Source organism: Entelurus aequoreus, linkage group LG01 (assembly GCF_033978785.1).
Source record: "Entelurus aequoreus isolate RoL-2023_Sb linkage group LG01, RoL_Eaeq_v1.1, whole genome shotgun sequence".
Lineage (NCBI taxonomy): Eukaryota > Metazoa > Chordata > Actinopteri > Syngnathiformes > Syngnathidae > Entelurus > Entelurus aequoreus.
In genome coordinates, this window is record NC_084731.1 from 84554765 (window position 1) to 84579684 (window position 24920).

The following is a 24920-nucleotide window of genomic DNA, read 5'->3' on the forward strand; positions in this document are numbered from 1 at the left end:
TGTCTGACGATCACCTTCATCTAATAATGGCAGCCAAAATCCTGTTGAAATTGGATATTGCACAGCCTTACGAACTTTTACGTTAGTGCTGGCACCTATGTTACTACCACTGCAGATAGGTTAACGCAAAGCGCTGCTCGGACGCAACAAATCCAGCAAACAGCAGATTTGATCTACAGTGTGAACAAGCTGCTTACTACAAAGCCTGTGTAGCATCTGGATATGATGTCAATTTGTATTTGTGGTTGAGTCTTACTTTGCTCAATAGTCCTACAAGCACACAGTAGCACACAGAAAACAAAGCTGTCCCTGTCTACTCACTCATGTGATGCCCAAGCTAACCCTTAAAGGCCTACTGAAATGATTTTTTTTTATTTAAACGGGGATAGCAGATCCATTCTATGTGTCATACTTGATCATTTCGCGATATTGCCATATTTTTGCTGAAAGGATTTAGTATAGAACAACGACGATAAAGTTCGCAACTTTTGGTCGCTGATAAAAAAAAGCCTTGCCTATACCGGAAGTAGCGTGACGTCACAGGAGGAAGGATTCCTCACAATTCCCCGTTGTTTACAATGGAGCGAGAGATTCGGACAGAGAAAGCGACGATTACCCCATTAATTTGAGCGAGGATGAAAGAAACGTTAGAGTGAAGGACTAGAGAGGCAGTGCAGGGTGTAACTTAGGTACAAGGTCTCATTGGATTCCACACACTCTCCTTTTTCTATTGTGGATCACGGATTTGTATTTAAACCACCTCGGATACTATATCCTCTTGAAAATGAGAGTCGAGAACGCAAAATGGACATTCACAGTGACTTTTATCTCCACGATAATACATCGGCGAAGCTCTTTAGCTACTGAGCTAACGTGATAGCGTCTGGCTCAAATGCAGATAGAAACAAAATAAATAAATCCCTGACTGGAAGGATAGACAGAAGATCAACAATACTATTAAACCATGGACATGTAAATACACGGTTAATAATTCTCAGCCTGGCAAAGCTTCACAATGCTGTTGCTAACGACGCTGAAGCTAACTTAGCAACCGGACCTCACAGAGCTATGATAAAAACATTAGCGCTCCACCTACGCCAGTCAGCCCTCATCTGCTCATCAACACCCGTGCTCACCTGCGTTCCAGCGATCGACGGCGCGACGAAGGACTTCACCCGATCACAGATGTCTGCTATCCAAGTAAGTCCTCTTTGTTGTGTTGCTACAGCCAGCCGCTAATACACCGATCCCACCTACAACTTTCTTCTTTGCAATCTCCATTGTTCATTAAACAAATTGCAAAAGATTCACCATCACAGATGTCCAGAATACTGTGGAATTTTGAGATGAAAACAGAGCTTTTTGTATTGGATTCAATGGGGCCGAATACTTCCGTTTCAACGATTGACGTCATGCGCATACGTCATCATACATAGACGTTTCCAACCGGAAGTTTAGCGTGAAATTTAAAATTGCACTTTATAAGTTAACCCGGCCGTATTGGCATGTGTTGCAATGTTAAGATTTCATCATTGATATATAAACTATCAGACTGCGTGGTCGGTAGTAGTGGGTTTCAGTAGGCCTTTAAGACTTGTTTGTACTGGCACAGAGTGTCAATACTCAATTTTTCTCATCAAAACTGTGGTAAGCTGTTACTTTCTATGCTATCGTCACTTTATATACTCTATATATAGAAATTTATTTTTAAAATTCAGAAATTGTGTATGAATTCTTAGTGATGGTGTTACAAAGCTAAAATTACTGATTTAGTTTCAGGCCCTGTCTACATTAAGCCGCATAACTCCGTAAACAAATAATTATTTAGTCTAAGCACCGTGTCACCTACACTAAACCTTCGTTTAAGGTCCCCCTCCTTGGATAATTTTTTACACGGGTGACTGCGCCGTGTATTTCTTGAATCTCCGGCTCTTAGCTTTGTATAAACTCATCGATCGTTTACAAACTGAGTTCGGAGAGGAAGTGACGCCAGAAAGACCGCGCCCCACACCGTAAGTGACGTCAGAAAGAACGCGCCACAGCCAGCTCATAATAAAGCGGCTTCGTAACCCGGAGCTAATTACTGGAAATATGGAGGCGAGTCATCCAGACGTGCCCGTGTTTCTCCTTTCGTCTGTACGCTTGTGGAAATCACACATGAATACCCTAAGAGAAAGCGATAGCAGCGATTTCGATACAACACTCCTCAGACGGCAAAAGAACCTTCGAATGTCCGGGTCAGCTGTGATTCTACTTGCCGAAAAACCTTGTCCATTTGTCGAAGGAGAGACAACAAGAATGCGGGCTCCCGTAGATGTGATAAAAAAAGATATGTTGCGGACTCAACGTCGAGGTCCAGAGTATATAAAGTCACCAAAAACGAATGGACGATGAAGGTGAAGGCAAAAGAAAGAGTGTCCTGACCAGATATCTAGATCCCTAGATTGATTGATGTAAAATGTTCTTTATCACATTGTTTACTTTTACATGTCCATTAAATATTTGATTAATTTATGATGTCTCAGGTGTGATTCACTACAATAGGGCCCCACAGCACACTGGATTCCAGTTAATTGAAATACCACAACACTGGATATTGTTCAAATAAGTTAAATTTAATTTAAGAACTTGCAGACAAAGCAACACTGGAGGTGACTATGACGTGCACATTTTCCGCACATGCGTACTAGGTTGCATTGAGCCGGCGGACGGAGGGGGGAGGGGGTCTTAAACGACCATAGTGTGTGTGTGTGGACAAGGATATGGTTAGGTGGGATTTACCCTGGATAACCTTAGTGTAGAAGGGGCCTCAGTCGCAGTTTGAGGGTAACGACAGCATGGCCATACCTTTGCTGTGTCTTTTGTTAGTGGATCTCAGTGGTTGTAGTGTTTTTTTCACTGATTTAAGCTCATGCAAGCTTATGTTAATCCTATTAAGGAATCGTTAGTTTATATTTCACGGCAGTGGCAAGAACATGAGCCAACAAAAGTAAAGCACATTCCCTCGCCTCCCCACTCCTGATCTTCTACCACCGTATCCATTTAACACAGCAGGATCACAGCAAAGTCCCTCTAAGACCCTGTTTTCCGGATGGGTGCCACATCCCCACCCACCCCCAATCAATTTCTTGTTAATCCTGTGTGGTAGTTAAACTGTGCGAGGATTAAAGCTTGCTGGTCCACCGTTACAAATCCGGATGATGTCGCTTGGTGGAGACGACAGTGTTAAAACTGGGCTGTGGTCACGCGACAGCATCTCTGAACAGCTTGAAATAACAGTAAGGAATAATTGGCTTTAGTTTTTGTTCCAAGACTTCCCTATGGTTGCAAAGTGTCACTGAACTTGGGCCTGGGCCGATAAAAAATGTTGCTTGACAATATATTGACCTACGAATTATTGCCGTTAAACGATATCATTGCCATTATTTTCATGAGATCAAATTAACCATTGATTTATTGATAATACATAATAATGCATCTATATCCTTTCAAAGGCAATAACATGTATTTCTCGTGTATTTTAACATTGTAATTACAATGAAAAGGTTTAATTCTCCAAGTTAAATAAAACAAACAATAACAATACAGATAGACAGACAACATTCACACTCACATTCACACACTAGGGACAATTTAGTGTTGCCAATCAACCTATCCCCAGGTGCATGTCTGTCTATCTGTGTTGGCCCTGCGATGAGCTGGCGACTTGTCCAGGTTGTACCCCGCCTTCCGCCTGAATGCAACTGAGATAGGCTCCAGCACCCCCCGTGACCCCAAAAGGGACAAGCGGTAGAAAATGGATGGATGGATGGAATAACAATACAATATACTTTGTTAGCAAAAGTTTGTACTTGAAAAAAAATTTACTTAAACAAAATTGCAAAGTAACAATATAAACACTACTATTTAAACAGATGTATTAACAGGTCATATGCAAAACAAAATTAAGTTTACCATATTCCGAGTGATATAAACAAAATATACGCTCTTAAATGGGAACTCGACTTTTTTGGAATGTTGCCTATAGTTCACAATCATGAAAGACAAGACAAAGGTTGTTTTTTTTGGCATTTTAACATGTAAAAATTGGCTCGTTCTTAGTGGCTAGCAATGCAGCTAATAAGGGCAATCAATTCTACCACTAAATCACTTTAAAGATGCATTCAAAAACAGCCAACAATACTTCCTTTATGTTCCGTAAGCTGTATAATAACCAAGGTGTAGCGACATTGTTATTGTAAGAACGAACACGGAGAAACTCTTTTTCGAGTGTACTAACACATCGGCGTGCTACGGTATTCGCCGTAAAAGCTAGCTACGGAAAGAGATAAGCTAGCAACTGCGTCAACACGAAACACGTTTGAGTATTTAATGCACAACACAATGCGATAGAACACCAATCTGTACTGACTGAAAAACATGAACAATCATATTATAGTATCTGTAAAGTATTAGCCCACATTTCATGTTTTGTTTGTACACAGCTAGCCAGACAGCATATGCTGTCTGTCATGATACAAGCAGCACGTCATGCTTAATTTAAAGTGTAAGTCACTCGATGGACAGTTGTCTGTTTAGCCAGGGATGTTTTCCCCGGTTTATTTGGGTACGCACTCCATTTATGCCAAAATAGAATTACTTAAAATTCCACATTTTGCAGCTTCGAGTGACTTTCACCTCACTCTCTCGGCTTCCGCCTGCTCCAACGTCTCACCCTACTTTCGTGCTGGCTTCAAGAAGCAGTAGTTCATCCTCCATACATTCAGGTTCAAAAAGATAAGGTTGTGAATAAAAAAAAATTACAGTCATCCTCATTGTTTGTTACCGAATCTGCCACTCCTTTGTTTCCGGAAGTAGGACACACATCTGTTGCCAGAAGTGCGCTATGGAAACATAAATAAATGCGCCGAGGAATTAGTTCCGGCAATGGTTAAAATGACCAGATAGATATTGTTATGAAGGTGTCTGTTACTACATTACATACCTGTGTGTGTGTGTGTATATATATGTATTGATAGAGGGTTTTGAAGTTGTTTTTGAGGCTTTGAAGGCTACAACGGTGACTCACATTAGCCGCATCTTCAAAGTGTTTTTTATCATCTTTAAAATCCCCCCACCCAAAAAAATATGTGTGTTCTTGTCTCTCATGATTGTGAACAATAAGGCAAAATTCCAAAAAAAAATTGCAGTTCCCCTTTAACTTCAACAAGATGTGTTGAGTCACAGATGTCGCTTGTACGTTATTGTTTACATTCTCTTTACATTATTGTTTACAGTCATTTGCTCTCCTCGCATCACTGTAGCATACTGTAAAAGACGCCTGAACTATTTGTTTACAAAAGGCCAACACTGATCTTTTGTTCAAGTATGGTTCTAAATCTTTGCCAGCCAAGACTGTCTATAATTTCAATCGTACCTTATTCTGGACATCAAACAATTTAGGGGCCGCTTTCAGGCCCCAGGGACAACTCTACCTTTGATGGTGATTTATAATGGTTTGGGAGAAATGTAAAAGATAAACACTGAATTTTACACCCAGAAGGGCAATTTTTGGTCAGCTTGTTTTGTTCAGCACGTCCGTCTATAGAATCTGGATCATTAGGACATCAAACATCACTTTGCTGTGTGTGGCATTTACAAAAGTGCAGAGCGACAAACTAATTTATTCATTCTCTACTGGGCTCTGTGACATAAAACTGAGCTCAGTACAGGAAGCTTTAGTCAAGTGTGACTTCCTGGAGACCATCACCACACCCGAAGAGGTCTAGCGGTGCTTTGTTCTTTGCCTACGGTGTGCGTGTGTGTGTACATGCGGTCAGCTATTATTGATTTCCAACAGGAAAGAGAACCATCCCTCCACTCCCGTGCTGCAGTTGTTCTTTCACACCCACCAAACTGGTTCCTGGAAGGACAACCAGCAGTTTTACAAGAGAAGTATCACACACTTTTCTTCTGTAAAGTACATTTGTACAGTAGTTATGGTCATCTACATCAACTATATGATTTGTATGAGTGGCTGGACAAAACTGATTTATACTTTTTTTTTTTTTTTAAATCAGTTGTTAATCGATTTAAAATAGTTTCAAGTAAGAATCGCGATTCATTCAAAAATAGATTTTTTTTTAACACCCCTACTATATAGTACACATACTAGGGATTCACAATATTTTTTACGATACGATTCCGATCACTGGCTGATAAGGTTTTATGTGTTGACGCGTGATGCTGCTTCTCTCCTCACGGAATGTTTGCAGAACGTTTGGAGCGAATAGCACACACAAAACCCTTCCTTTGAAACAGCGACAAAGTCCCACACGATCTACGCCATCTTTGTTTATAATGAGCTCAGGGGGCGGGGCCTTCACGACAGGCTTACAGTAAGGCACGTAGGAGAAAAATCACCCTAATCCACCTACAGCACTGTTTCTCACCTCATTGGAGCATTTCTTCTTTAATTGGTTATCAAAGCTTTTTTTTAATGTTATCGGTGCGACTTTGGAATTCCTTGTATTGGCCCAATGTTTACCTAGTTATTTTTATTGTGCACCTTTAATATGCAAATCTACACCACTGCAAACTAAACCACAATATTTAACCAACCGTCAATCTGCAAAAAGTCCATACTACCCGAAGTTATCACCAGTCAAACCAAGGAGTGAATTCAAAAACAATCGTTAACGGACATGAATGGACTTTTATCGTCCTGCAGGTAAATAGTGACTGTTTGAGTGTAAAGAATGTGCGCGTACGTGCGTGTGTGGATGTGTGTGTGTGTGGGTGTGTGTGTGTGTTGCTCCTTACATTCCTGTGGAAGCCTCGAGAGCAGCTAATCCAGTCTCAGTCAATGGCCTCTTGAACTCTTAGGTCACACACACACACACACACACACACACACACACACACACACACACACACACACACACACACACACACACACACACACACACGCACACACACACGAGCACTTGTGTTTGTTCAATGTTCAAATATATGCACACCAGGCCATTACGTGTACAAGCATGTGTCCCATTTGCTGAAATATGTTGTTTTTTCATGAAAAATAATCAGTATAGTTCTAATTTTCATAACCAAGATGTTGCCAAAGGCACAGGTACCCTTAATTTTGATTCTTCCCCCCCCCCCCCCCCCCCAAAAAAAGGTGCCTTAAGGTGTTCAGTTCACTGCTCTTGACCTTTTACAACTGTTGAAAATTCCAACGAACATAGGACATTTTCACTTCTTAACGGAAATAGCGGCTTTAATTTGTAGAAGTGGGAATCTTTGGCCATCTCACGATTCGATTACGATTATTGATGCATCTTAAATTTATGTATATTTATGCAGTTTTACATTTCTTTTCGTTTCACTAAATAAGCGTTTATCACTTGCCACTTTTAAAAACAGTGCATTTTCATAAGAAATGCCCATCACATGTATTAAATAAATGGAATTATGTGCAAAACTGGAACATAAGTGCTTTATAATAAAGGAGCCAGTCGGGTCTTGAGGTGAGAAATGTTAGAATTGGCTGCATTACTTTATTTACATTAAATAAATCGATGATCAATTATTGACTTTGACCAATCGATTTTATAATTGTCCATGTCCGAATTGCGATGCATCTAAAAATTTATTATTTCCCCAACCTCTAATAATTTGTGAGTTTAAAGGAGTAAATAAGAAAATAGATAATAAGAGGTTGTTAACATGAGATTTGTGTCATTCTTCTAAAACAGTGGACAGGCCTGAAAAAAGGACGAATGAGTACAACCTTTTTGCTTTGTGTTAAGTGTAAACATTCAATAGGGGTAGGGTTAAGGAGCGACACCTGGATGCATCACAATTAGGACATGGCCGATTCTGAATCAACGGACAACAGTCCAAATATTGATTATTTAAAGATGTTGAATAAAGTAATACAGGCGGTTTTAAAATGTGGAACTAGTGCGGCAACGATTAATCTATTCATTCGATTCGAAAAAGAGCTTGAATTTATATTCTGTTGCTTCGATTAATCGTTAAATGAGATGAACTATTACAATGATAATATCCTGGTGTAACGGCAACCAATTTTCCTTTGTCGTTTCCTCGGCAGGGCATAAAGTTTCTGACACATGGTTTTCTTTTGATCAGCTGTTCCTGCGTCCCACAATAACAACAGGCTGATGCCGATACAAAGTACAAAAAAATGACTGGGTTTATTTTCACTTTTCTTCCTGACGAATACTAACAAAAATAGCAAAAAATAATACAGATAACATTAGCACAAACACGTCATTGAGGCGCTAGGACGTCCTAGGGAGTCAAATTTACATATGTTTAAACACGGTCAAAAAAGCTGTTGCTCCATGCCCTGTTCAACCTTTCAAAACAAAACATCGTCACATTTACGGCAGTTGCTGACAATTTACGACAGTTACTGGCCCTTTACGACACCCAGTCTAAACAGAGCAGAAGGTAAGAAAAGTTGGTTTTGCATAATATTGCGAAACAAACACCAGGTAATATGTCTGCTAATAGGTGCCATTTTGTGGTCCTAATACACACACCATAATAATACTCATATGTTTAATGCGCCGACAATCCATCAAGCGGTGTGACTTCATAGCTTACCAAAGTCGTACTAAAAACATTTTGACAGATATTTAAACGCTGTGTGTAATGTTCTATATTCTCAATGGAACATTTAAAGTTTTGGTGTTGTTTACTGGCGGCATATTGCAGTTTACACATATCTCTTATGTATGACTGCCATCTACTGGTCACACTTATCATTACACCATGTACCAAATAAAATTGCTTCGAGGTCGGTAAGCACAACCACAATTATTACGTATATTAGACGCACCGGGTTATAAAGTGCACTGTCGATTTTTGAGTCCGAAAAAAACGGTAAGTGTTTTGTAAACTTCAAAAAAAGTCTAATTGGAGCCAAGTTACAGCAGAGCGTAACCAGCTAAGAAAAATTAGCAAGTAGATTAATAAATCAAGAGATAGAAGAATATCCACACAGTGAGACAACACTATTAGCCGTAGATATAATTTGGGCAGATAACGACACACCTCTTTGAGCTGCGTACCTACGATGTCTGGGCATTATAGAAGGCTCGGAAACTAAACCGGTATTCAAGCTTACCATAAGTATCAAATAATCATCATAAATAATCCATTAATGTAAATTTAAATGATTAAGATCCAATACATCAGATTCTTATCAGATAAAAAAGGCAGTGCTTATGTGTAATCGTTACTCGTTTTATTTTTGTTCAATTGTTTAATTCATGCTTGAGACTGCTTATTCTTAACATTTATATTTTTACAAAGCCCACAATGTCTAAGATGGGGGTTAACACCTCAAGATTGCAACACGGCAGAGCGCCTGCAGGTACATCAATTTTTACGAAACACATTCCTTGACTGGATTATCGTGCGGTCCCTGCTGAGTGATGCTGATGGAGGGAGTGAGAACACATACATTATGTTTTAGGCTGCAGGAATGCAGTCTGTAGCCAAGACGCGCTTTTCATAAAACGGCAGATTTATGGAAATAATAGAATCCCTGTTCGCTCTGCACGGATCACACTGTATGGGCTTCAGATGTGCATTAGCAATGGCAGACATTTTACCCCACGACCTATGACCTGCGAACACATTGAAGCAGTTTGGGAGATAATCCGTGACGCCTGCCCCTTTTTTTTTTGAGCGGCAACACTTCCTGGAAATTTCTCCTTCAAAGTAAATGAGATGCTCTTGGTTGTGGAATTTGTGGAGAGATTCTGCACATGAGATCACTTTTGGATTAATGCGCACAGCACTTGATGCTTTAAATTGTGCCAGATGGGGAAATTGAATCATCATTTAACATCTTTGGCAAGTTTGGCGGCGGGGATATAGGCTTTGTGACGTGCTGGAACTCTGACAAGGAACCATTGGATGCTGCGATCTGGATTTTTTTCTCTGCGTTACCGTCGAGAAAATTGTCAAATGAACACAGCGAGTGAAAGAGACAAATAACTCAAAAAGATCTTGCTTGTCATGGCAGTACATCTTATGCAGGAGCATTGAAGCGCAGGCATGTCGGACATCTGTAGAATGCAGTGTCCGACTCTCTTAATTTAGGTCAGTGGTGTCAAACGTACGGCCCGGGGTCCTTTTTAGGCCCGCGAACAGGGTTAATCCGGCCCACGGCCCGCAAAATAAGTTTTTATTTGTAACATGAATTGAAATTGTTTGATGAAAGAAACTGCTGTTGTAAATGTGTCCACTGGATGTCGCAATAGCAATTCAAACGTAACCCACGTCACACATGACACTGTTTAAAGATGATGTCAGCTGACTTTAAGCGCCCTCTGGATTGGCTGCCGCTACTCCAATCAGTGTCGATTGTGGCTGGCAACAGACTAATGCTGTAGCAATGCACAATACCTTTTTTATTGTAAATTATGCACTCTGCAGAGAAAAATATCGAAACAGTAAAATGCAAAGTCAACATGACCATCACCTTTGTAGTTAAAGTTCCGTGCACCGCTCGCAGTTTGTTGACGACATGATATGCACCCTGAACTCCCTTGTAAAAATGTGTTTCTACATTTGTTTGTTCTATTTTATTTTATGATTAAATCTACCATGGGCAGCACAGTGGAACAGGGGTTAGTGCATGTGCCTCACAATACGAAGGTCCTGAGTTCAATCCCGAGCTCGGGATCTTTCTGTGTGGAGTTTGCATGTTCTCCCCGTGACTGCATGGGTTCCCTACGGGTACTCCGGCTTCCTCCCACCTCCAAAAACATGCACCTGGGGATAGGTTGATTGGCAACACTAAATTGGCCCTAGTGTGTGAATGTGAGTGTGAATGTTGTCGGTCTATCTGTGTTGGCCCTGTGATGAGGTGGCGACTTGTCCAGGGTGTACCACGCCATCCGCCCGTGTGCAGCTGAGATAGGCTCCAGCACCCCCCGCGACCCCAAAAGGGACAAGCGGTAGAAAATGGATGGGATGGATTAAATCTACCATGTTCACATTGGTTAAGTTTGTAGTTATGTTACCTTTTAATTTGGCTATTATGGTGTCATTTTGATCATTGTTTGATTATATTATAATTGTAATATTTGAATGATGGTAAATTGTGGCAGTTGCGGATATCACCAATGTGGCGGTGTGAGGAAACACTCGGTTGCTCAAATACATTTTTGTTTTATCAGCACTTTGCCTGCCCTTGCTTTTAAATGGACAAATCTTTAATATAGTTATTTTAACAGCCTAATGAGCAGCATAGTAACAGTATAAATTAGGGGTTGAACAGTCACAAAATGCACTGTTTCAGATCTTGTCACGGTTTGGTTCAGTTTACATTGTTGTTGTTTTTCACACCCCAGAATACCATGCATCCCAATAATCCAACATTAGCCTTTATCACTTGAGGTACATTTTATACAATCAACATAAAGTGAAGCACAAGCTTTATGAATTTAATGAATAAATGCTTAATGAATGCTCACCAGGACAAATGTTTCTCCTCACAATGACAGCATTTCAGTCACATTTAAGTCAACTGACATTTTAACACAAGCTTTCATTATTATTGGCCAACTCCCGGATTCCGTCCGCAATTCAGTTAATGTGGAAACCATAAGGCCCAACTTTACCTCACGGTGCGTATGATCAGAACCACACATTCAAGCTCCAAACTAATTAGTAACACACACAGAAAAAAAACATGATCAATACACTCACTATGTGCACATGGACACATTTAATCGGATTAAAAGCCTAACCGGTTTAAATATGCTTAATGCAAACACGCTATTCAGAATATTCTCACCCGATCACACACGTTCGGATCAAACTTTCATTCCGATCGAGAAGGGTGGTTTATACCGATTGTTTTCGGATTGTAGTGCATGAAAACATCTTCCGAAATTCGGATTTAATTTATCCTTACTGCGCATGTCTTCGACGTCCACTATACTTTGGTGAAGTAGCGGGGACTAAATGTATTAGTCCCGGAATGAAGCAATTGTCTTGCTGCTGTCCTCCCCACCCCCGCACCCCTATTCAACGTGTACAGAAGTAGCGTTATAAACTGTTGCGTTTGTTTCTCTGAAAACGAGACTAGCAAAAACAAAAGTAGTGAACAGAAGGGTGTTGTTGATAAATGGCTTTGGCTTTGCATAGTAGAGTTTTACCTTGCACTTACAGATGTAGCGACAAAACTGTAGTTACTAACAGGGGTTTTCTGAAGTGTTCCTGAGCCCATGTGGTGATATCCTTTACACACTGATGTCTCTTTTTGATGCAGTATTGCCTGAGGGGTCGAAGGTCCGTAATATCATCGCTTACGTGCAGGGATTTCTCCAGATTCTCTAAACCTTTTGATGATATTACGGACCGTAGATGGTGAAATCCCTAAATTCCTTGCAATAGCTCGTTGAGAAATGTTTTTCTTAAACTATTCTACAATTTGCTCACGCATTTGTTCACAAAGTGGTGACCCTCGCCCCATCCTTGTTTGTGAATGACTGAGCATTTCATGGAAGCTGCTTTTATACCCAATCATGGCACCCACTTGTTTCCAATTATCCTGTTCACCTGTGGGATTTTCCAAATAAGTGTTTGATGAGCATTCCTCAACTTTCTCAGTCTTTTTTGCCACTTATGCCAGCTTTTTTGAAACATGATGCAGGCATCCAATTCCAAATGGGCTAATATTTGCAAAAAATAACAAAGTTTACCAGTTCAAACGTTAAGTATCTTGTCTTTGCAGTCTATTCAATTGAATATAGGTTGGAAAGGATTTGCAAATCATCGCATTCTGTTTTTATTTACGATTTACACAAGGTGCCAACTTCTCTGGTTTTGGGTTTTGTATTTTCAAATCTCACCAGCAAACCTGGAACAGAAACCTATGTGACGCCCGTACTCTTGGTATTAGCTTAATCTGCAAACTCTCTGTAGAACTTTCTCCTCCGTGCATCACCGTTCTGTTTTTTTTCTTTTCTTCTTCCTGCAGTCTTCCCGTGTCTCCATAAAAAGACAAGTCTCAAAGAGGGCGGACTTCTCTTTGCCTGTTGATAATAAAACAAGCACCGCTCCACCCCGACCCACTCCCACATGCGACAGGTTCTGGTAAGGAGATGCACGGCGTTGTCACGACGAGGTATAAGTGACGACTGTGGGTTTGAAACTATTTCCCTGCAGCGCTACGCAGTTAAGCCACAGCAAGAACGCATTTAAATCATATTCTTAGGAAGAGTGGCAGCAAGTCACTTCCTCACAAAATGGACAAGAAGCATTATGTCTGCTGACTTGTTCTCCAGGTCAAAGTTTAGTCAAGAAAACTTGTGATAAGTGTAAATTGCACCACAGTACTAATGAAAAGAGGCCACATGTTTGGCACACACACACACATCCATATATAAATTTGAGAACAAGGGTAAAATAAAGTGCTTGACTTGAATAAATTGACCTCCTTTTTTCTGAAGGGGCTGTTTGCGTTTGGAGCGGCCGTGCAGTAAAACAAACACACTTCAGCAGGTAGCGAGATGACAGACGCGTTGTGCTGTTTAGCTTGAAGACGAGGCGCGATGGAGTGAAATGGGTGACGTCAAAGTGGGAGAGAAACGGGGGAGACTTTGGGGGCTTCTATAAACACAAACGGCACAGGAAGAGAAGGCATTTAGCGTTTGAGGGTGGTGATGAGAGACAGACGCACAGAGACTAATGGAGTCTACGGGGCTTCAGGTCAGACAGGTGATCAATGTTTGTATCATACGAATACGGGTATACATGATAAACCACGGTAAAAAAAAAGCAGTAATTGATGACCGCACTTTAAAAAACTTGGGGACTTTCCTGGATAAGCAGCTAGCGTGCTAATCTCTAGCTAGCTTAAAGACACATTAACGTATTTTCTCATCACAAGAAAGCAATGTGTTTATGCAAGTTTAGATTGGAGTATGTCATTTCTTAATGGGGAAAGACATTATTGTCTCTTGTTTTCATGTTAGCATTTAAGCTAGCCAGCGAGCTTGCCACGGTTTTACGATGATTTTAATTCAAAATGGCGCAATACTAGCTGTCGGTAGTTTAACCACTGTTTATCATTAATGCGGTTAATCATTACATGCGTACTATGACAGTCATGGCAAGCTAGCTAGCTAGCTTAAATGCTAACATAAATACAAGAGACAATAACGTCTTTCCCCATTAAGAAATGACATATCTAAACTTGCACAAACACTAGGGCTGCAACTAACGATTAATTTGATAATCGATTAATCTGTCGATTATTACTTCGATTAATAATCGGATAAAAGAGACAAACTACATTTCTATCCTTTCCAGTATTTTATTGGAAAAAAACAGCATACTGGCACCATACTTATTTTGATTATTGTTTCTCAGCTCTTTGTACATGTTGCAGTTTATAAATAAAGGTTTATAAAAAAATCGCTTAGTTGTTGCAGCCCTAATAAACACATTGCTTTCTTGTAATGGGAAAATACGTTAATGTGTCTTTAAGCTAGCTGGAGGTTAGCGCGCTAGCTGCTTAGCCAAGAAAGTCCCCAAGTTTTTTAAAGCGCGGTTTTCAGTCACGGTTTTACGATGATTTTAATTCAAAATGGCGCAATACTAGCTGTCGGGAGTTTTATCACTGTTTATCATTATTTCGGTTAATCATTACATCCGTATTATGACAATAATGATAAATGTGATAATTATGGTCACAGTAACCGTGATATTAAATTTCATATTATTACATTCCTAAATGCATATTGCAGACTTTGCTTTACTCTGCTGTAAATATTCAAACTGAGTGTTTTAGGTGGACAATTAACAAATAAAAGGTAACAGAGTAATCTGTTGATTAGTTTGCTTGATTGAGTAATCCTGCAAAACTCACTTTATAGCCTCAATGCATATTTTAGGGAAAATTGTTGAAATGAAAAATGTTTCTGCTGTATATACCCATCATTATTTTTCTAATAAATGATTAACGTTGACATTTCACTTTTAACGTGTGCATTATTACAATTTAACAAAAAAAAGGTACAATTATTGATTAAATATTAAGCTTTTGTTTCTAATATTAACATACGTGTTTCGCGTAACGCTAGTATGCTTTATTTGTGGGCTGTGATTGTGTAAAATGCAGGCACCACATGAACTAGCTGGTGCATGTGACCTGATGTCAAGGTCTTCAGTTGTTTTTAGGACTTCTTCCCGGAAGTGACAAACTGCGGTGGTCAACCAAACCAAGATGGCTGTTGTGCAGCAAACAGAGTGTGAACTATCTTGAGTACGCAAGGGGCCTAAAATCTTCTTGCAAAAAGGTCTACAACTTCTTTGTGTGTGGCTAGGTCAAGGAAATGTGTATCAAGATTTTCTCGGATAAATCATGCATCGTTATTGTTTGGGTAAGGTTGCATTTCATGATTTAACTTCACGTCTACTTCCATGTTTGTTGTTGTTGCACGCGCCGTTTAAGAGGATGCATGTTTTTCCCCGTCTCTATCAAAATATAACTACAGTCGTGGTCAAAAGTTTACATACACTTGTAAAGAACATAATGTCATGGCTGTCTTGAGTTTCCAATAATTTCTGCAACTCTTATTTTTTTGTGATAGAGTGATTGGAGCACATACTTGTTGGTCGCAAAAAACATTCATGAAGTTTGGTTCTTTTATGAATTTATTATGGGTCTACTGAAAATGTGACCAAATCTGCTGGGTCAAAAGTATACATACAGCAACGTTAATATTTGGTTACATGTCCCTTGGCAAGTTCACTGCAATAAGGCACTTTTGGTAGCCATCCACAAGCTTCTGGCAAGCTTCTGGTTGAGTTTTTGACCACTCCTCTTGACAAAATTGATGAAGTTCAGCTAAATTTGTTGGTTTTCTGAAATGGATTTGTTTCTTCAGCGTTGTCCACACGTTTAAGTAGGACTTTGGGAAAGCCATTCTAAAACCTTAATTCTAGCCTGATTTAGCCATTCCTTTACCACTTTTGACATGTGTTTGGGGTCATTGTCCTGTTGGAACACCCAACTGCGCCCAAGACCCAACCTCCGGGCTGATGATTTTAGGTTTTCCTGAAGAATTTGGAGGTAATCCTCCTTTTTCATTTTCCCATTTACTCTCTGTAAAGCACCACTTCCATTGGCAGCAAAACAGGCCGAGAGCATAATACTACCACCATCATGCTTAACGGTAGGTGTGGTGTTCCTGGGATTAAAGGCCTCACCTTTTCTCCTCCAAACATACTGCTGGGTATTGTGGCCTAACAGCTCAATTTTTGTTTCATCTGACCACAGAACTTTCCTCCAGAAGGTCTTATCTTTGTCCATGTGATGTCAACATTGTGTATGTGCTGAAAGCTTCGTTTATGATTGCTGCCTTTAGGTTTTGCTCACCCTTGCTGTCTTTTATTTAGACTCGCCGAGTTGGTGCTTTACGAAACAAAATGTGTTTTAAGAAATCTAAATAATATCAAGATGATACTTAAATGGGAAACCCATTAACGAAGTGATGACTGCAAACTTGTGCATTCTTCGACTCTGCTCCGATGGACTGTAGCGCGTCTTTCGGAAAATCTTACACTCTTTCTCCCTTCTTGATTACCTCTTGAGGAACTCTGAAGAAATGCTTATCTTTTTCGAATTTGAACGATTCGTACAGCCGAAAACAACGCAATCATAGGGCATTTTTCTTCGAGAAAGGCTAATTGGCGCCTAGGACCCATTAAGAACAGACGCTTGCTGGACCACCGCGCATATTTAATGAGCCGGACGTAACGTCATGTAAATCCAAACAATACAGAAGACGTCATTAAATTATCACGTATCAGTATTTAAGTAAATATTGTAGTCTGTAGCTGCTAATACATACGGGATAAAGCCAGCTTAATGCAAACATACAATGGACGGTCCTATTGACAGGCTAACGAAAATTAGCATCAGTATCGTTTCAAACTTGCACTATCCTTTAACAAATTAGATTTTAGCGAAACAAAACCGACATAAAACAGCAAATGCATTTCTGCTTATAGGAGTATAGTCACTAAACTGTTGAAACCAACACAGCTAACTTTATACTCCAAGGCTAGTCAGCTGCCCTCTGCAATGTGGGTGCTGCCTAGCTGTGAAATTTCAAACGTCTGACTTTAAAACACGTGTTTTATGGAACATGATTCACAAAAATCACCTGTAATGTAAAGCGTTAACTTTTTGTGTCGCAAAAAAATGACAAAACATTTTATTTTTTCAAACTTTAGGTATGTTTGTGTGTGTGTGTGTGTGTGCTGACTAGCAACGTAGGCCTCTTGCTCGACCCTCAAACTCAAATTTTTAAACAAATAACATATTTTTCAGGAGATGGCTGCACATATATCACCTGGAATGTGAATCGTTACCTTCCTAAACAGCAAAATCTTTAAAAAAAAATCAAGATATATGGCTGGCCGCCACAAGTATATGATTATATGGGAAACACCGATTGTGATCATTAGAACTGTGGTATGAAATGTTCATGTTAGTACATTCTTACTGTCATGTGATGTGTCCGTTGTTACACATCGTTGGAACAATTAAGACCAGGCCTGGGCAATTATTATGACTCGGGGGGCCAAATTTAAAGAAAAAAATGTGTCTGGGGGCCGGTATATCTATCTATGTATACATATACACACATATGTATACCTATACACACACACATACACATATATGCATGTAAGGTATGCTGTGAAAATCTGCTGTAGGTGTGCTTGGGTCCAATTTTTAGGAACACTAATACTAAACCTCACAATAATATCTGATTGAAAGCTAAAAACGTTATGACAGAATGCCTTAAAAACGGGATGGAATTTGAATTTTTTTTTACTGAATGAGACCTTAAGAATGTACATGTACAATATTAACTACTAACAATAAAACACTGAATATTGACAACAGCTCAACAACCAGCTTCCTGGTTGCAGCCAGAAACTTAAAACCAGACTCACCAACATCAGCATCAAGGAGGGTGACTCCCTCATTACAGACAAAATGGAGGTAGCTAGCAGACTTAACACCTTTTTCACCAGCATAGCCGCAACTCTTGTCAACAAGCTGTCCCACCACTCTGGTCGCTTTGGTGTAGAACACATCAAAGCCTTCTACAGAAAGCTAGGAGTATCCAACGATGATTTCAAATTAGAAATGGTCACAGCTGATGAGGTGTTTAAAAAATTGAGCGCGCTCCACCCAAACAAGGCCACCGGCCTTGATAATATTCCCTCCAGATTCCTCAGGGACTCTGCCTCCATCATTGCCCCGATCATCACGCACATAATAAACCTATCAATTACACAAGGCCAAGTACCAAAAGATTTTAAGATAGCAAGAGTAACTCCCCTCTTTAAAAAAGGAAGCAAATTGGAACCTGGCAACTACCGACCTGTTTCTATTCTCAGTTCCATTTCGAAAGTAATGGAGAAAATAGTTTATGAACAGGTCGATAGTTACCTTGCCACTAATAAACTCATGTACAAATTCCAATCCGGCTTCAGAACTAACCACTCCACTGACACATGCCTTCTCTGTCTGACCGACCACATCAAACATGAGGTGGACGCGGGCAAATACTGCGGCATGGTCATGCTGGACCTTTAGAAGGCCTTTGACACTGTTAACCACGCTATACTGTCGGATAAGCTCAGAGCAATCGGATTTAACAAAACCTCATGGAGCTGGATGCAATCTTACTTGGAGGGGAGGGAGCAGGTGGTAGAGGTGAACGGCACCGTGTCCCCCCCTCTCTGTGAGCTGTGGAGTCCCCCAAGGCAGTATATTGGGACCTTTACTGTTCCTATATATACATAAACGACTTGTCATCGGCATGCGACTGTGAATTGTTTTTGTTTGCGGATGACTCTGCCCTGCTGGTATCCGACAAGGACAAGTCACAGGTGGAGAAAATCCTCAGTGCCGAGCTCTGTAGAACTTGCACTTGGCTCGCTGACAACAAGCTATCCATACACTTGGGTAAAACGGAATCCATCCTGTTTGGGTCCCACATCAACCTTAAGAAAGTCAATGACTTCACTATAAAAGTGGGTGACATTGTTATCACCAGGAAAGATGAGGTCACCTACCTAGGTTCCATTCTAGAGGCTAACCTTTCCTGTGATAAAATGGCAACCAAGGTAATCAAAAAGGTTAACCAACGAACGAGATTTCTCTACAGAATCTCCTCTCTGGTCAACAAAAGCACCATGAGGATTCTGGCGGGAACTCTCGTTCAACCCTTTTTCGATTACGCATGCACCTCCTGGTACCCTATCACCTCCAAAACCCTCAAATCTAAACTCCAAACATCTCAGAACAAGCTAGTCAGGTTACTTCTAGACCTCCACCCCAGATCCCACCTCACTCCTACCCACTTCTCCAAAGTGGGCTGGCTCAAGGTGGAGGACAGGGTTAAACAACTTGCACTGAGCCTAGTCTATAAAATCCACTACACCTCCCTGATACCGAAGTACATGTCAAACTACTTCCTGAACGTAAATGACCGCCAAAACCACAACACCAGGGGGAGCTCCACTAACCACGTTAAACCCAGATTCCGAACTAACAAAGGTCTTAACTCATTCTCTTTCTATGCCACATCAATGTGAAATGCGCTCCCAACAGGTATAAAAGAAAGAGCATCTCTATCCTCCTTCAAAACCGCAATAAAAGTTCACCTCCAGGCAGCTACAACCCTAAACTAACACCCTCCCCGGATTGCTAATAATCAAATGTAAACAATCAAATGCAGATACTTTTTCTTATGCCTTCTGATCTCTCTCTCTCTCTCTCTCTCTCTCTCTCTCTCTCTCTCTCTCTCTCTCTCTCTCTCTCTCTCTCTGTCTCTCTCTGTCTCTCTCTGTCCACTACTTGCTATCCATATCCTACCCCCCCCCCCACACCCCTGATTGTAAATAATGTAAATAATTCAATGTGATTATCTTGTGTGATGACTGTATTATGATGATAGTATATATCTGATAGTATATATCTGTATCATGAATCAATTTAAGTGGACCCCAATCAATCACATATGAACGTCCCACCCCCTCTCGATTGACATATTTTACAATCAAGCGAAACGCATCAAAAATGCAACAAACACAGCGAAATATGAATGCAAAGGGTAAAAAACCCCACCTACAATCTGATACATCTGATATATCACTAAGCTTTAGAACTTTGTTTTAAAAACCTCCTTCCGCTTCTGTCCCTGACACCCGCATTTCAGGCTGGCCGCTGTGGAAACACTCCCCACCCACACTGCTTGGTGCCTCGTCTGAGCTGCTGTGACTTAAATTACCATAGTAACTAGTACATCATGCAAAAGTGCAGATTCCAACCATTGACATACTTTGTACAGTTCAAGACTTAGGGTCATTTGAAAGCATCACTGCACACCATAATGGCAGCTACAGTTTCGTCCTTAAAGATATAAAAAAAAAATTGGGGGAATGACCGGCGGGCCAGATTGAAAAGCTTAATGGCCCGCATGCGGCCCCCGGGCCTTAATTTGCCCCGGTCTGATAAAGACAGGGGACCGTTTTTATTGTCATGTTTGGGGTGTGTCACATATCTGGAATAATTTAAGATGATAACCAGATCAATTGTACAGTTTTTCCTTTTTTCAAACTGAGTCTAGGAACAACAACATTGAATCAATGTGGCATACATTCCTAGCTAGAATCATGTTTTGTTGTTGTCTGTTGACACTTGTATCATGCACAAACCACTACTGTGTCACTCGTAAATATGATTTAAGGCATTGGGTTCAAGTTTTCCTCCAAAAAATCATATGAACGCTGTAAATAAAACAGCATCACACGTTGCTCTATGAGCGAGGGATTAACAGTTCCATCGTGGCGACTGTGATGTAGTGCGATGCATCCCACGCTCACTCTTTGACTCCCAGCCGTCCGTGGCTACTCCGCTCCGGTAACCTAGAATCCAAAATATTTATCCGCTCCTGTAGGAGTTTATTTACTGTCGTGCTACGGAGAGCGCCTAACACCGCGTTAACACAAAAGCCCTTTTTCCTGGCCTGCTGCTTTCAATTACATTCTTGCACCTAGTTCAGACGAGTTCACAGGAGGATTTATGTGACAGCCAAAAGTCGCTTGCTGACAGTCGCACGATGTCGCGCACTCTCTTTGCTTTTGCTCGCAAAGCTGCGGTCTGAACGAATCGTACTAGCTGCAGAACCCTGCCCCAAAATACTTCTATTTCACAATGTCTTTACAAAGTGTGTGTCAGCAACCAAAAACAAAAACAGCGTAGACAAAACAGTAGTTTAAAACAAGGTAATTATGTGATTATACTACAAATTCATAAGCTTTAGTGGACCGCAAATTTGACCAATTAAGACTGTTGAAACTTATTATCAGTCCAAAAGCTCTCCCGAGGGCAATAAAATTATCCATCTGTTAAGGTCAATCACTGTATTTTCCAGACTACAGAGCCACACTCACTAAATGTTCCAAGAAAAAAACATTATTCCATATATTAGCCGCACCTAACTTTAAGCAGCATACATATATACGTTGTGAAATTAGTTATTTAGACAGAAATATTTAGTAAATGCTTATTTACATACCTTAATTGTTTCCAAACGGCGTCCGTAACACGGCAGTAAAACGTCTCATCAAACAAAAGAGAAGTCACTGTCATAGGTCCACTAACTGTGGAAGCTAGCTCTCCAATCAGCTAAACAGACTCTATAAGTCCACGGTGAGTTTACTGAGGAATTTGTGAAACTGAAACAATACAAAGAAGAATGCCATTGTAAGTTAATAATACTAAAAGAGACACTCGCAACATGTTAGCATATAAGCTAATGCTAACAACGCTATTGCATGACCATAGCACATACAAATATGCATATAAACACTCGTACATAACATCAAACATGGGAGGGTTTTGTAAGTAAAAATTGTTTTAGTTATATTGTAAAACCTACAATATAAGTGCTTGAGTAATAAATGAAGAATCCATTCAAGTAGAAACACATTTTGAACATTTTAGGCTTCCTATACCGATTACATTTTTTTTTTTTTTTGCCTCAGATTCGATCTGATTCTAAGTCCCGATCTGATACACTGATGATAGATTATAGAACAGGAAATGTTTTATCGCAAGTACGGAAGTAATCACGATAATACTTTTCTATGAAGCCTATCTTATTAGGTTTAGAATTTGCTAGTATTGTTCTAAATCAGATGATGTATTAAATGTGTGGTCTTGAATGCTACATGCATTTTTTTTTTTTTACAAAATAAAGAGTACCAGTGCATAATAACTAAAATTTTTTTTTTTTTTAAGTGCTATTAGCTCCTATTTAAATATTTTTTTCCCTGAAGCTTTCCTGTATCCATAGCCAAAGATTTTGTAATAATAAAAAAAGAAAAATATCAATCTAATCACTTCAGTATCATTCATACACTGATCGTACGCTAGGTATTTATAGTATAGACATCTGGATTGATCACCCCTACTTTATTTTGAAACTTTAGCGGTTAGCTTCTTGTGTCGTCCTAGTCCGCATGTTTAGCATCCTTTCTACTTAGAAGAAACCGTTTATTTTGGTGGTGAGGATTTGTATCTTCGAAGCGGCTTCACACTGTGGATAGACAATGTGTTCGTTGCAGTTTGCCTCCAAAATCGAGCCGGTGTTCTGGCCAGACAAGCACCCTCCTACATGTAACGAATATTGAAATGGAATTGTGGCTCACTGAGTGAGCGTCTCTTTAGAACGAAATCTTTTACGTGAGTACAATCTCTAGCGCACGTAAAATGCCAATTGTTTTTTTGCACCGATTGCAACTCCAGGACGAATTTCGCAACGGGGCAAAGTGTACTGTTTGTGGCGAGCAAGGCAGTACAGGAAGTGAACAGTTAAATGGAAACTATGATGATTTTAATCTACATTTAACACACTTCCTTGTGGTCGAGATAATATGTACCGGATGTGCTCTGGTGTACATTTGGTGTAAATTGTGCTGCACAGTCACATTTTGAATTATGTCCACAAATAGTTATTGTGTGGAGGCATTCCCTTATATGCAAAGAAAACGATCCACACCCCCCGACATCGCCTTCCAAAAGTATCATCATTTGGCTTTTGAAAACTGATAAATATGTAACTTGTAAAGGCGAACATAATCGCTATATTTTTTTCAGACAAAGTCAAAAATAAAGCTGCTTTTACCAGCATATATTCACTACATGTCAGGATTAGATTAAAAAATAATACTTTAACCTACCTTTTTTTGTGTTTCTCCAAACCAAGTCGCAATGTCGCCGTCTTTTTCTGTCTGAGTTTAGCAAGTAATCAAATTTTGTAGTAGCCCAATGGAGACGAAAATATTTATTTTTATAGACAGGGACGGCGTGGCGAAGTTGGTAGAGTGGCTGTACCAGCAATTGGAGTGTTGCTGGTTACTGGGGTTCAATTCCCACCTAGTCACGTCCGTTGTGTCCTTAGGCAAGACACTTCACCCTTTGCCTCTGATGGCTGCTGGTTAGCGCCTTGCATGGCAGCTCCCGCCATCAGTGTGTGAATGTGTGTGTGAATGGGTAAATGTGGAAATACTGTCAAAGCGCTTTGAGTACCTTGAAGGTAGAAAAGCGCTATACAAGTATAACCCATTTATCATTTACATCAGAGCATGTGGGCATTAGATGAGAAGGAATGTAAATTGTCACTGTAACATGGGGATTTTTTTTTTAAAAATCTGATGATAATCCGGATTACAATGTTACTGTGCACATGGGTTCTGAATTTTTTTTAATTCCATTATGACGTGCGTTTTCATGCATCGCACCGTAAATCGGAAAAATTAATTTTGAAATGCACAACACATAACGTAAACTGAAGTAGAAGAAGAACAAGCAGTGACTTCCGCTGTAAACAAACATGGCTCATGTGCATTTCTGCTTGTCATAATTAATTCATAAAATGTTCCTCCTGTTCGCTACTTTTGTTTTACCTACAAGCAATTCGTTTTTTCGCAATTTCTCCATATTCTGTATTTTTCTGTGGATTATTTTTCTTATTTTGAAAGTTTTACTTTGTTATAGGGATGTGCCAACAAGTAGGTGGAAAAAATACATTATTGCCGTCGCCAATTAATGCCTTTCAAAGGCAATCACTAATGCCGATCCCCTCTGGCTGACATTGTATTTGTTTTTTAGTCCCCCAGCTGACGAGCTAGTAGCTAATTTAATATCTCCATAGTCTAAACACAGTTATAATTACCACTTCCATTACAGCAGATAAACTGCATTTCTTAGTATCTGAAGTATCATTATCAAGTTTCCTTATCAAGAAATAGGACGAGGCTAAACACGTTTTACACCGAGCACAAACAGGATCCGGATAAGTGCTTAGTAAAGTTTAAGAAGTGTAGATGGAAACACTTTACAGCAAAAAGTAGATTAATAAGAGTCTAGAGAGAGGAAAATACAACAACTGATAGTGTGTCATGATTGTACGGAAGTCCACAAGACGTACGAGGGCGGATCGATCCATAAATTAGTGATAATTACCAAGGGTAATATCAGTATAGGATCGATACTAGAGCGATTAGATCAATGCTTTTTTTCTATCAAAAATGTTTTTGTTTGTTTTTGTTAATGTTACAAATAATTCCTTGGACACTAAGGATTTGGAGGGCAAACAGGATTCCAATAACAGATAGTAGTTTTTGATTTTGCAAAATTTTTGTGTACTATAAACTAGGGATTAGGGTTTTATGGTATACCGGTACTAGTATAGTATTGCGGTACTAACAAATTTAAAAACTATACTATAGATACTATACTCTGTTTGAAAAGTACCGGTTCCCAGGCATGACGGCGCGTCGTCACGTCATGAGAT

General features: G+C 39.9%; 2 protein-coding genes across 7 annotated transcripts in view; one reads left to right on the forward strand and one right to left on the reverse strand.

The window, feature by feature from the left end:
* Positions 1-24920, forward strand: part of LOC133658066 (male-specific lethal 3 homolog) — a 190817-nt gene that overhangs the window by 47349 nt on the left and 118548 nt on the right. For 2 of the 3 annotated variants that reach the window (XM_062059705.1, XM_062059697.1), the window contains one exon: positions 13010-13125. The exons of the other annotated variant lie outside the window; for it this stretch is intronic. In XM_062059705.1, coding sequence (XP_061915689.1) covers positions 13111-13125 — 15 coding nt within the window. In that variant the 5' untranslated portion in view covers positions 13010-13110. The remainder of the gene's footprint in view (positions 1-13009; positions 13126-24920) is intronic. 3 annotated transcript variants of the gene reach the window in all.
* Positions 1-24920, reverse strand: part of LOC133658028 (rho GTPase-activating protein 6-like) — a 137315-nt gene that overhangs the window by 42809 nt on the left and 69586 nt on the right. The window lies entirely within an intron of this gene.